Raw genomic sequence first — 12,764 nt, 5'->3', positions numbered from 1 at the left:
TACACACTCATCTGACTTGACACAACTGGTCGCTTCCTCCTTACAAACTTCTCCTAGTTTCCTTGGTGCCCGGCTCTCATAGTTTTCCTCTTCCCACTACCGCTTGATGGCAAGTCCTCCTAGTTCTCCTTTTCCAGATTCTCGATTCTACAACCCCTTAGTGTTGTGAGTTCCTCAGAACTTGGTCCTGGGCATTCTCCCTATTCTTCACTCCTCCACAGAATGATCTCACACACTTTAAATACCACATAAACAAACAACTAAAGTATGTGTACACACACACACACACTCAAGTCCCAAATCTCCCTACTCTGCCTAGACTTCTTTCTGAGCATCAGGTCTGTACATCCAACTTTCTACTAGACATCTCGGTCATCTCAAACTCATTAAGTCAAAAACTGAACACTGTCTGCTCCTCCTCCATCTCAATAAAAGGTACCTCCATCAACCAGTGATTCTACTAAAATACCCAAGTCATTTTTCACACTTCTCTCTTTCTCAGAACTCCTTTTTCAGTATCTTCCTATGTACTCTACTTTCAAAATTTATCTCAAATCCATTTTCTTCTCTCCATCACCATCCTAATCCAAACCACCACCATCATCTTTCTCCATCACAACAGCCTGCAAGTAGTGTTGCTTGTTTCCACTCTTGCCTCTCTCTTCATTTTCCACAGAACGGCTGGACTACTCATCCTAAAATGCAAATCAAATCATGACACTCCGTTTGAGAATTTCCTTTTTACTAAGGATAAAACTCACATGACGGGACTTCTCTGGTGACGCAGTGGTTAAGAATCCACCCGCCAATGCAAGGCACATGGGTTCAATCCCTGGTCCAGGAATATCCCACATGCCGCACAGCAACTAAGCCCGTGTGCCACAACTACTGAGCCTGTGCTCTAGAGCCTGCGAGCCACAACTACTGAGCCCATGCACCACAACTACTGAAGCCCGCGTGCCTAGAGCCTATGCTCTGCAACAAGAGAAGCCACTGCAATGAGAAGCCCGCATACTGCAACGTAGAGTAGCCTCCACTCGCTGCAACTAGAGAAAGCCCGTGCGCAGCAATGAAGACCCAACGCAGCCAAAAATAAATAAATAAAATAAATTTATATTAAACTCACATGACACACAAGAACCTCCATGATGTAGCCTGTCTACCTCACTCTACACCTCAGTCTTGTTCTCTCTATTCCAGCCACACTCTCAATTTGTTGAATACTTCCAGCCTTTACATATGCCAATTCCTCCAGCCTGGAATGCTCTTCCTCTCATTCTTCCCCTAATTACTATGCATCCTACAAGTCATTTTCTCAAAGAAGTCCTCATTAAGCTTCCATCTAAATTGGATTTCCTGTCATTCTTTCTCAAGACACCCTGTTCTTGTCCTTAATGTAATTATATACTATATTTGTGTATTTTTTAACATATTCCTCTCTCACTAGACAACAGGTTCCATGAGGTCTTAAAATATTCAAATTTAACACATCACAAACTAAACTCCTGATCTCTCCACCAGAACTAGCCCTTCCCAAAGGCTTCCCCATCTCAGTTAATGGCAACTCCATCATTCTAGTTGTTCAGAACAAAAATCTCAGAATCATCTTTGACTTCTCCTTCTTTCACGTCCCACATCCAATCCATCAGGAAATCCTGTGATCTCCATCTTAAAAATATATCCAGAATTAGACTACTTCTCACCTCAGTCCAAGCCACCATCATTTCTTACCTGAATTACTAAACAGCCTCCTATTGAGTCTCCCTGATTCTGCCCACGCCTCCCTATGCTACTTTCTGCAAGGCTACATACTCAACAGAATGTTCTGTTAAATCGAAAAGAGCACACACCCCCCTATCATTTTCTATACTCCTTACCCTATTTCATTTTTCTTCATAGCACTTTTCACTAGTAGACATACATTTATTTTTTGCCTCCCCCAACTGAATATGAATGCCATAATGTTCTTTGATGTATCCAAGTCCCTAGAACAGTGCTTCAATATTTGTTAAACGATTGAATGAAAAAAGAACAAATACTATTCTGGCAGGCAGAAATTGAAGGTAGGGGGAGAGGCTGGCAAAGCCGAAGATATTTCAAACAAAAGAAACAAGAGCAAAAATCTTCCATGAAGGCAGAGTAGTACAGGGCATGTTGAGGACCAATCTGCCTAGAACATGAGGTATATTTGCAGCTGCAGTGGGGGAAAAGACTGAAAACACAAGTCAGGATCATGATCTGAAAGACTATGAATGCTAGATCATGGAGTTTGTATCTAATCCAATAAACAACTAGAGAAAGTAGGATCCATTTAAGATTTATGGCAAGAAGTATCACAGTTTTATTTTAGACAAAATTACAGAATATAACACAACTAATTATTGAGGGAAAGGATAAAAAAGGATAAAAGTTTCTCCAAACTGATAATATACAGTACTTGGTAGATTCAGTAATACTAACTACCCTTCATGTTAGAATATAACATAAACATTTCATTCATCTCTAAGTCAATTATGTCATGTAGGTTGCCACATAAATCATTTCTAAAGGTCTTAATTTAAATGGACTTTAAAAAGCATATGAGACAAAAAGTCACTGTATTACATGGGAAAAAGCCATCATCAACCATGGCTCATTTACTCATCCTCTGTCCATTAAGCTGTTCTGTAAGCTCCTTGAAGACAAGGGAACCTGTTCTTATTTCTTTCCCTCTCCAGCACTTAGTGCATGGAAAGTATTCAATATTTGCTTCTATAATGATCCCTATACTGTACTCGACTGTTCCTAGACAAAGATTGCATCTTATATCCTCCAACTATAAAATGGGCATACCTCACCTACTAGACAGTTATTGAAGGGGAAAATTAATACTAAAACATAATTTGACTTTTCAAAACAGATTTCTCCTAAAGAGCACAAAGGAGGGCCTACCTTCAAACCATTTAATCAATTTCTATACTATGAGCAATTCTAGGTGTTGGCAGATTTCACAACATAAAAGCTTCCCTTCTTCAAGCAAAGATCAAACAGGGTAAATGTTCTTTTAGTGCCGTTAGGAAGGTAAATCCAACCTGAGTTTCTCCGATAAAACCTAAATGAAGTAAATTTTCTTTAAACCAACTCACTTAATACATGTTACATATTAGATTGGGCTTCACTGTGCATTCTTCCAAGAATTCTGCTGTCATGAAGAACATTAAAACATTATACATAAAATGTCATCAATAATTCACGCAAGTTTATGAATAAGATTAGGACACATAACAAAATAGCAATAGCGGTCATTTCAAGAAAAAGGGGATATAAATAATTTTTATTTTATGGTGCTTTTCTGTGTTCTAAGTTGTCTACAGTAAACAAGAGTTGCTTTTATTAACTGGAAAAAAAACATTTTTTTAAAGCACAATACATACAAATGAATATACTAGGAAGCAGAAGGAAAATGACATTACTTTTCAAATTTAGGGCCAATATTTAAACTAAAACAGACTAAGGTTAGATACTATTTATTCTGAGTCACTTTTTTTAGGTACATTTGCAATCAAGGGTCCTGCTGACAATTACAAAATGTAAATCAAGTCTATGTTATTGATGGCTAGCAACAGTTTTTACTTGATATAATGAAGAATCAAAAAGCCCTCAACACTTTTAAATCAAAAATGTAGATTCCTGAGTTAACTAAAATATTCTGTAACTTAGAAGAACAAATAATACAAAACTTCATACTCTTCATAAGTTTATGTCTCTGCAAATGTTTCAGTTAAGTCTTGTGCATATGTATATTCAAAGCCAAAATTTCATTTAAGTCTAACCATCTTCTTTTTCTCTTGATTAGTCTATGTAGTCTGGTCTCACCACTCTTCCATTTCCCTACATAGCACAACGGCCTGATTCGGTTGTCTTTAGCTTTTAATGAACTTTCACTCTAGCCATCTACCACCTGGTGTCCACCTCCATAATAAAGCAACTGGTTGTTAGCTGAGGAAAACATGCATAGAACTCACATATTATTAAAAAAGTTCTTAATTACTTCAGCTTTCATCTAACTGTTTGTTTTTGTATTCTCCAATGTTTGTTCAGATTCTCCTTTTCCCTTCTCTCACACATACAAATAAATACCTATGCTGCATGATGGTAAAATTCAATACTTAAATTATTACAGACGATTGACATTTTTACTATTCTAATGAAAACTTAATCCTTTTCACAAAAATGAATTATTTCACCTGTAAAGTTGGAAGTAATAATTTTATTACCAAAAAAGTGTAAAAAACCTGTTACACCTCTTGCTTAGAGTTACACTGTATTTCAGCTCTAAGCAAAGCAAAAAAAAATCTACAGAACAAAATCTATGCTCTGAGGGTCAATACATGGCCCTGGTTCTAATATTGTTACTTCTTCAAAATAGATTTTTTTTAATTTATTTATTTATTTTTGGCTGCATTGGATCTTCGTTGCGGTACACAGGCTTCTCATTGCAGTGGCTTCTCTTGTTGCAGAGCACAGGCTGTAGGCGCACGGGCTTCAGTAGTTGTGGCTCGCGGGCTCTAGAGCATAGGCTCAGTAGTTGTGGCGCACGGGCTTAGTTGCTCCGCGGCATGTGGGATCTTCCCGGACCAGGGCTCGAACCCGTGTCCCCTGCATTAGCAGGCGGATTCTTAACCACTGCGCCACCAGGGAAGCCCTCTTCAAAATATTGATATTAAAATATAAAAGACTCGTAGGCCATCTTTGGCACAACTTTCAAATATAGTCTCATTTATCTACATAAGTTATTTTCATATATTTAGACTAGTACAGTCTCCTGGTTTTATATTTTAAATAAAGGAAAATAACAGAAACCAAACAAGGCTAACTGATACTCCTTATACCATTTCTTGGTACTGAGCACTGATGGATAAAAGTCAGGTCTCCAAAAAGACAAAAGGATTAAAACTTCCAAGAGAATTCGCAAACTGATGCCCTGAATTAAGTTTAGATTTCTGTTAAATCATACTTGGACAGTTTGTAATCACGACCTCCATGTTATTTTCCTTCAGAAACTCCCTTTCCATTTTCTACAGGAACCTATACAATGGGCAAACCTATCCTAACTTACTCCACTACTTGATCAAAATCTTAATTCATGCCTTAATCACACTTCCCATCCTGACTAACAAATTTCCCTTTTATAGACTCACTAATTCCCTATTCAGGAGACATTAGAACACGGAGGCTCCATAGTGCCAATGAAACAGGAAGTGGGAAAGTCTTGCTCACCATCCTTTTACCAGCTTCCAGGCATCTCTGTAAGCATCCTTCCAAACCAACTCAGATTTTTAGTGACAGCCAGGTCCTCCGCATTGCCTCTTTCCTATTATTATTCATACCATTAGGCTTTTTTTTAATTGACGTATAGTTGATTTACAATGCCGTGTTAGTTTCAGGTGTACAGCACAGTAATTCAGTTTTATACACACACACACACATTCTTTTTCAGATTCTCTTCCTTTATAGGTTATTACGAAATATTGAGTATAGTGCCCTGTGCTACACAGCAGGTCCTTGTTGGTTATCTCCTTTATATATAGTTGTGTGTACATGTTAATCCCAACCTCCTAATTTATCCCTCCCACCCACCTACCCCTTACCGTTAGACTTTTCATGTGTTCAGTCACCTTGTCTCAGAATCCTCCCATCTCTTACCCATCTTGGGCCCCTTTCTCTCAGAATTTTACATTCAACCAAAATTATCACCTTGGTCTTTGCTCAGAGAGGCACTGTTAGGTCTTCAAGAACAGCTCAGACAAAACATAATAAGAATAGAGTTCCCATTAACTTCACATTTTTACATTCATTTCTATCTCCTGAATTTTCCCCTATGGAAACCTCAAATGAATGTCAAACCAATTCATCCAATGTAACACTGTCTTGATGTTGAGTTAGTTTTTGTTCAATTATTAAAACAAAGTTCTCAGCATCACTGCCTTTAGAAAATTTATTTCATCTGTCTGTGTTTTAAAAAAAAAGCCTGCGCTCAAAACAAAATATAAAGAACTCCCAGGCTTCCCTGGTGGTGCAGTGGCTAAGAATCCGCCTGCAAGTGCAGGGCACACGGGTTCGAGCCCTGGTCCGGGAAGATCCCACATGCCATGGAGCAACTATGCCCGTGCACCACAGCTACCGAGCCTTCGCTCTAGAGCCCGCAAGCCACAACTACTGAGCCCATGCACCACAACTACTGAAGTCCACGCCCCTAAAGCCTGTGCTCCGCAACAAGAGATGCCACCGCAATGAGAAGCCCACGCACCTCAACAAAGAGTAGCCCCTGCTCGCCGCAACTAGAGAAAGCCCGTGTGCAGCAATGAAGACCCAACACAGTCAAAAATAAATAAATAAATAAAATTAATTTTTAAAAAAAGAACTCCCATTTTATACTGTAAAAAGACAGCTGAGAGTTGTCCATCTGTACAATCTATTTGCACCTTCCCAAATGCTGCTGGGAAGTTGTTGAATAGACAGCAATCCAAAAAGTAGGGAAGTGTTGGGAGGACAAACAAGACTAAAAGTTAGGTTTTAAAAGTCTCATTCTCAACTTTTAAATAACTTCTCTCCCTGGCACTATGGGTTTGAATCATTGCTGGGTCCTTCTTCTTCGAAAGTACCATCTGTCTACTGTTTCCTGCATAACGAGTTTACGAATGACGTCAAAACTAATATTCCCATTCTTGGCTATTCCCAATTCACTTATTCCAGCCACTTTTTCAAGGTCAAGTTAAAGCTTACTTTCACCTTTCCCCATATGTCCTGGCCCAACTTAATGTGAACCACACATGACTCGTTAAGTATGTACCATCCTGTATTGTTTTCTTTCCAATAAAATTTATAAACCTAAAGGTAGAAAATGTTTAATAATTTCTTATATCTCCCATAGTGCCTAACTCAGTATTAGGCACTTCCTTCATGACAACAAATGCTTTAAATCACAGATAATAAAATGGAAGTGACTTTAACGATCATGTAGCCCAAACCTTTCTTCTATACCTCGCCTGTATGAACTATGTTCGACACTCAGAATGCCACCATTTAGAACAATGGTTCCTAATCCCCCCAAAAAATAATGGTTCCTAATCCCCCCAAAAAAAGACTAATATAGAATTTTAAATGTAATTTCAAGGATTTACAGAATCCCCTGAATTCTATTAATGAAGTCCACATTTAAGAATAATATACTATTGGAGGGGGCTTCCCTGGTGGCGCAGTGGTTGAGAGTCCTCCTGCCGATACAGGGGACACGGGTTCGTGCCCTGGTCTGGGAAGATCCCACATGCCGCGGAGCGGCCGGGCCCGTGAGCCATGTCTGCTGAGCCCGCGCATCCGGAGCCTGTGCTCCGCAACGGGAGAGGCCACAACAGGGAGAGGCCCGCGTACCGCAAAAAAAAAAAAAAAAAAAGAATAATATACTTTTGGGAGTTCCCTGGAAGCCCAGTTAGGACTCTGCATTTTCACTGCCAAGGGCCTGGGTTCAATCCCTGGTCGGAGAACTAAGATCCTGCAAAGCCACACTGTATGGCCAAAAAAAAAGCAAAAGAAAAAAAAGAATATACTATCTATCATCAACAACAAAAACAGGTGTCTACTGTGTGCCAAGCACTATTCCTAATACTTTACATAGCGTGATATATGGTTAGATCATATTTCCCAGCACTCCTTGCAGTTAGACGAAACCATGTGATTAAAGTTCTCCCCATTGGAGTATGAAAGGAAGTGACAGGTAGAAGTTCTGGTCTGCGGGTCTTGAGATGAGCCTCCTCCATACTCTTCACCTCCCACTGCTGCAACCAGGACTTCTCAGCAACCAGCTGTCAACTGTGAGGACGACAATGCTATGGGGGTTGGTGGAAGAAGAAATTGGAAAGACTTTGGTCCCTAAATGACTCTAAGGAGAAAAGCCACTAACATCTAGAACATCCTCCCTGGGCTGCTAAGTGAGGAAGGAAATAGGCTTCCATTTTGTCTGAACCACTGTTTGAGGCAGATTACAGTATTTCTTACAGAAGCTTAGACTACCCTAATTAATAGACATAGATCACCAGTTAATCCCCTCGGCAACCCTATAAAATTGTGTTATTATTATCCTGATATTAGAGGTCGAGGTACTGAGAACTGAAGAAACTTCCCTGACACACTACTAGAAGCCAGATTCAAGCCAAGCAGTCTGGCTCCAGGGTCCACACACATTAAAAATCCTGCCGAATATCTGAAAAGAAGCGTTCTTATGTGTTAAGCCACTCTGCACCAGATTAACTTTTTACACCACCCCATTTCTAACAGTTTAGGGATGACTGCCAACAGTGAGTGTCCCAATGCAAAATGGCATGCCAACAACTTTAAATTCCAACCAATAAAACTAAACTCTGCAAAGGGACTCCTCCTAAACCAAAATCAGAAATACCATCACATCATACCAAAGATACTAGTGGGGGCTGGGCGGAAGGCAGCAGCGTCAGTAGGAGTTAGGCATATACAAGGAAAGGAAAAATCCAAAAATTCAGTCTCTTCTCAACTTCTCTCATTTTGTTGTTCAACACAATATTTACTTTTACCCAATACAGAAATCTTGGCTTCCGAATTCTGAACGTAACCAAGAAGAAATATTGGTGGAAAATATATGGCAGATACCTGAAAAGCTCAGAAGTACCAAAAAAATGGAGGGGAAAAAAGATAGATAAAACCACACAGAGTTTTGGAGGCTGGAGGCTAGGCAAAGTTGAACAAATGAAGGACCAAGGTTTGAGAGTCAGATTACCAGGTTCTAATAAGTAAGTAGCTCTCAATTCTGAAGCATGCCAGATGCATATATTGACACCAAAATGCTCAGAAAGAAGGAAACAATCTCATTTCAACTATTTGGTACCCTCTTTGGTACTGACTCAGAACAATATACAGACCTTACCCTCAAGGAACTTACTGCCTATCTAGCAGGGGAGATGAGCATACAAATAAGTATATACAAAATGACACACAACTAGCATTTATTTACTTACTGTATACTAGACACTATTCTAAGCTTATTATCACCACATATATTAACTAATTTAATCCCATAAGGTTGGTCTATTAATATCGCACCTATGCAGATGAGGCAGAGAGGTTTATGTGTCCTGGGACACACAATTAGTAAGTGGACAAATTGGATTAGAAACCTGGCAGCAGATAAGAGACCTTATGACCTTGCTAAAGGGTTTGAACTTCACCCTATTAATCAGTGGTCCCCAAGTGGGACTGGTGTATCAAAATATATACATCTACTAGGCCCCGCAGGGTAGGGAAAGAGGGCATTCTAACTCTTGAGGATGACTGCCTTTGTAAGCCTCTTTTACTATTGGGAGGGTACCCTATCCTATAGGTGTTGAACAAAAATGGAGCACTGCTGTTATACAAGTGATGAGGATTCACTGGGCTCATGGACAGACATCTCCAAAGACAATACTCACAAGGAAAGAAATGTAGCTGTGAGTCCAGTCACACTAGTTGGGAAGGTCCTAGCCTATTTCTGTTCGATTTAATGCTACCTAAACAGGTGGCACTTCTAAACTCATTTCTTTTAAGTGTAGATAATAGTTTTCTGTTACAAACTCAGATATCTCTTGGCAGAATAATTAACACTGCTTAACACACCACACTGGACAACCACAGCCTCTGCCCTTTCACTGCTTTCAAAATAATTGTATTTACAAGGGGATTTTCCCCCACTTGCATTTCCCACACATAGATTTTAGAAACTATAAGAACAGTCTTTACTACAATTTACCTGGCCCCTTTTTCCCCTTTGAAACAGCTATCCTGATTAACATCAGTATAAAGTTTTACCTATGCCGAACCACAGGACAGCAGAAAACATTTCATCTCTTACTCCACGAAGGAGGAAAACAAGTCTCAGAGAGGGAAAACAACTTGCCCAGGTTAAACCAGCCAGTGAGTGCAAAACTGTGACTTGAACCTGGTTCTCTGCCAACAAGCCCAGTGACAAAGGCTTACAACTAGTGATAAGCAGGATGCTTTCAGGGGCTCACGAACACTTTTTCTTTTAATAGTTATGCACACACACACACACACAAATAATAGTTATGTACATAAGAAATATAGTCACCACACCGAATCCACATTTTCACAGGTATTGCTTAGGGCAATGTGTTTATGTTTTTAAAAAAATGGGCTGAATTTAGTAAATAATACCAATTCAACACATATATGGAAAACTAAGAAGGGGTATGCAAGTGACTAAAGTTTGGGAAACACCTCTCTCCTTCTAACAAAAGTTAAATTAATAGTAAGGAGGGCATTAAGCATTGATCTCCTCGTCACTAATTCATATACTTTATTTCTTTTTCTTGTCTTATTGTATTGGCTAGACCTCCAGTACAATGCTGAAAAGAAGCCATTACTGATAGTACCCTTATCTGACACTAAATGATACTTCTAAAGTAACATGTTTAAGTAACATGTTTTTTAGGTGTTTAGTAGATACACTGTTTTTGAATTTATGGAAATTCATTCCTATTCCTGGCTCAGTTATATTTTTTAAACATTTATCTCTGACCCACTCTTCTCCCTTCACCATGCTGTCTCCCACTCCTCTTCCTTTTTCTTATTTCAGGTTTCTTCCTACGTTCCCTGCATCTCAAAGTACTATATCTGCCATTCGAAGCAACTGAGACTCTTTGAAGATATTCTGGGGGTTCTATACCTGTCTGTTGTTTCAGTTCCCTGAATCAAAATGTTTCTAAAACTGATAACTGAAAGAAAATCCTAAAACAAACAGTTTCCATCACTTGCAGATCATTTCTTCTTTCCATGTCTTAAACACACCCTTCAGTGTCTCCCGTTCTTTAAAATAAAAACTCAGGAAAAAAAGAATAAAATTGTTCTGGATTTCTGTTAAACTCTCCAATTCAGAGCCTGGTTCTGAAAGAGCCTGCTTAAGTAAGTGACTAAGAAAGAAAATCTCGAGGATTTTAAAGAAGTTTTTTGAGGGAGGCAGTTGAATCCAGATGTTCATAACTTCTTTCATCTTTGCTAAAACGAAAAATATTAAAGAAAAAAGGAAAGGGCTAGAGGTAGTACTTGTCTACAAATATGGTACTTTCAGGATATATAAACTGAAAAGACCAGAAGGGAAAAATCAACCCTTTAAAGCCCAAGCAAGTGAGGAGTTCTTTCCCTCATCAGTTTTTCTTTCAAAACAAAAGGGCACACACAATCTTTCCCGAGGCAGCAACACCGAGGGGAGCAGCCAAAATGTTGCATCATACAAAACACTCGCGCTTGAGAAACAAGAAAATCAGATGGTGGTAAAATAACTAAGACAGAAAAACCCAAGTTGGGAATCTCGGCCCTTTCCTGAGGTCCAGGAATGTCTGCTCTTTTTAAAAAATTGTTTCAGATGGAATCGAAAATTAAAGTTACAGTTTCCTACCAGCCGGGAGCGAAACGCTCAGAAAGCGTTCAAAGAAGTTCAGCTCATCAGCTCACGACGGGCTCGAGGCTTCGCCTCCCGGGCTGGGGGTGAACTTGGGAGAGCCGAGGGCTGGGGTGGGGTGAGGTGAGGTCGGGCGTCCGGGCGGTGGCAGGGGAGAGGGGGTGACAGGACACACCCGTGCACGGGTCCCAGGGGCTGGCGGCTTCCGGGGCACCCGGCAGGAGGGGGGCAGCTCGTCCCACCCGGACGCGGGACGACGGTGCGGCGCCCGCCGAGGCCAGCGCGGCGGGAGGCGGTGCCCCCCACCCAGTCCAGCAGTGCTGTCTTTCTGGGGTCCCGGTCCCAACCCGGCTCCCTCGACGGGCCTCGGCGGCGGGAAGGCGCGGGCGGCCGAAGACAATGGCCCGGGGGCGCGGGAGCAGCGCTCCCCCTCGGCCCGGGCGCGGGGCGCCGCGCGGGGGCGCTGCGGCTAAGGAGCGCCCAGGGACGCCGCCCCCCGCGGCCGGGCGAGCGCCGGGGGCTCGGAGGGGTGGGACGGCGGCGAGCGCTCACCTTGACGAAGAGCTCGATGATGGGTTCTTTGTCCTCCTCCTTCAACCCGTTCAGCGGCATCGACAACGCCATGGCCGGTTCGGCAGGACTCCGCGGTCGGCGGCGGCTGCTTCTGCTCCGGGGCTGGCCTAGCTACGGACTCCTGTCGCGCTGCGCCTCCCTGGGCAGTCCCGGCGTCTAACTCGCCTCAGCCTCGTCGCCTCAGGGTCGGCTCCTCCGCACCGCCCCACGCCCAGCGCGCGACTCTTGAGTGAGCCACAGCCCCAGCCTTTTCAAGTCGCTGGGCGGAGTAGCGGGGGCGGGGCCCCGTTGGGGGCGGGGCCAAAGCTCGGCGTCTCGGGACTCCGTGAGGAAAGAGGACAGCCCGGGCTTGGGGGCGTGGCCTCGGGTGAGGGAGGTGGACGGACCGCTCTGGCTCCTCGAGGCAGCTAAAGCGGCTTGACCTAGGCTCGGGGGAGTGGCCTTGGTGAGGACCGAACGAAGCCAAGGCTTGGGCGGGCGGTGGGCGGGACTCTGAGCCTCGCCTCCAGAGGAGACGGAAGGGAAAGTCCCCCGGGGACCAGCGCCTGACACCGCCTCCCGCCGAAGCGCGGGCGCGTCCTCGCAGCTGCTGCTGGCGCTGTGCCAGGTGACCTCAGCTTTCCGTCGCTTGGAGAGGCAAGAAGGCGTCTCCCGTCCTCTCCCCCGCTGCAGCCCCCAGGACTCATAGCCCTTTCCCGCACTAGTCGCCTCCCCAACGCCCTGTGTTAGG

General features: G+C 42.5%; 1 protein-coding gene across 3 annotated transcripts in view; it reads right to left on the bottom strand.

The window, feature by feature from the left end:
* The window catches only part of CLIC4 (CLIC family member 4), an 85,818-nt gene extending 73,560 nt beyond the window's left edge, over positions 1–12,258 (bottom strand). For all 3 annotated transcript variants that reach the window (XM_024766709.1, XM_024766708.1, XM_024766707.1), the window contains exon 1: positions 12,014–12,258. In XM_024766709.1, the coding sequence (XP_024622477.1) occupies positions 12,014–12,085 (72 nt within the window). In that variant the 5' untranslated portion in view covers positions 12,086–12,258. The remainder of the gene's footprint in view (positions 1–12,013) is intronic.
* Positions 12,259–12,764: the final 506 nt, after the last annotated feature.

The sequence above is a fragment of the Neophocaena asiaeorientalis genome, unplaced genomic scaffold (assembly GCF_003031525.2).
Source record: "Neophocaena asiaeorientalis asiaeorientalis breed wild unplaced genomic scaffold, Neophocaena_asiaeorientalis_V1.1 scaffold79, whole genome shotgun sequence".
NCBI lineage: Eukaryota > Metazoa > Chordata > Mammalia > Artiodactyla > Phocoenidae > Neophocaena > Neophocaena asiaeorientalis.
Note: the sequence above shows the minus strand (reverse complement) of the source record. Positions and strands in the feature narration are given on the sequence as shown.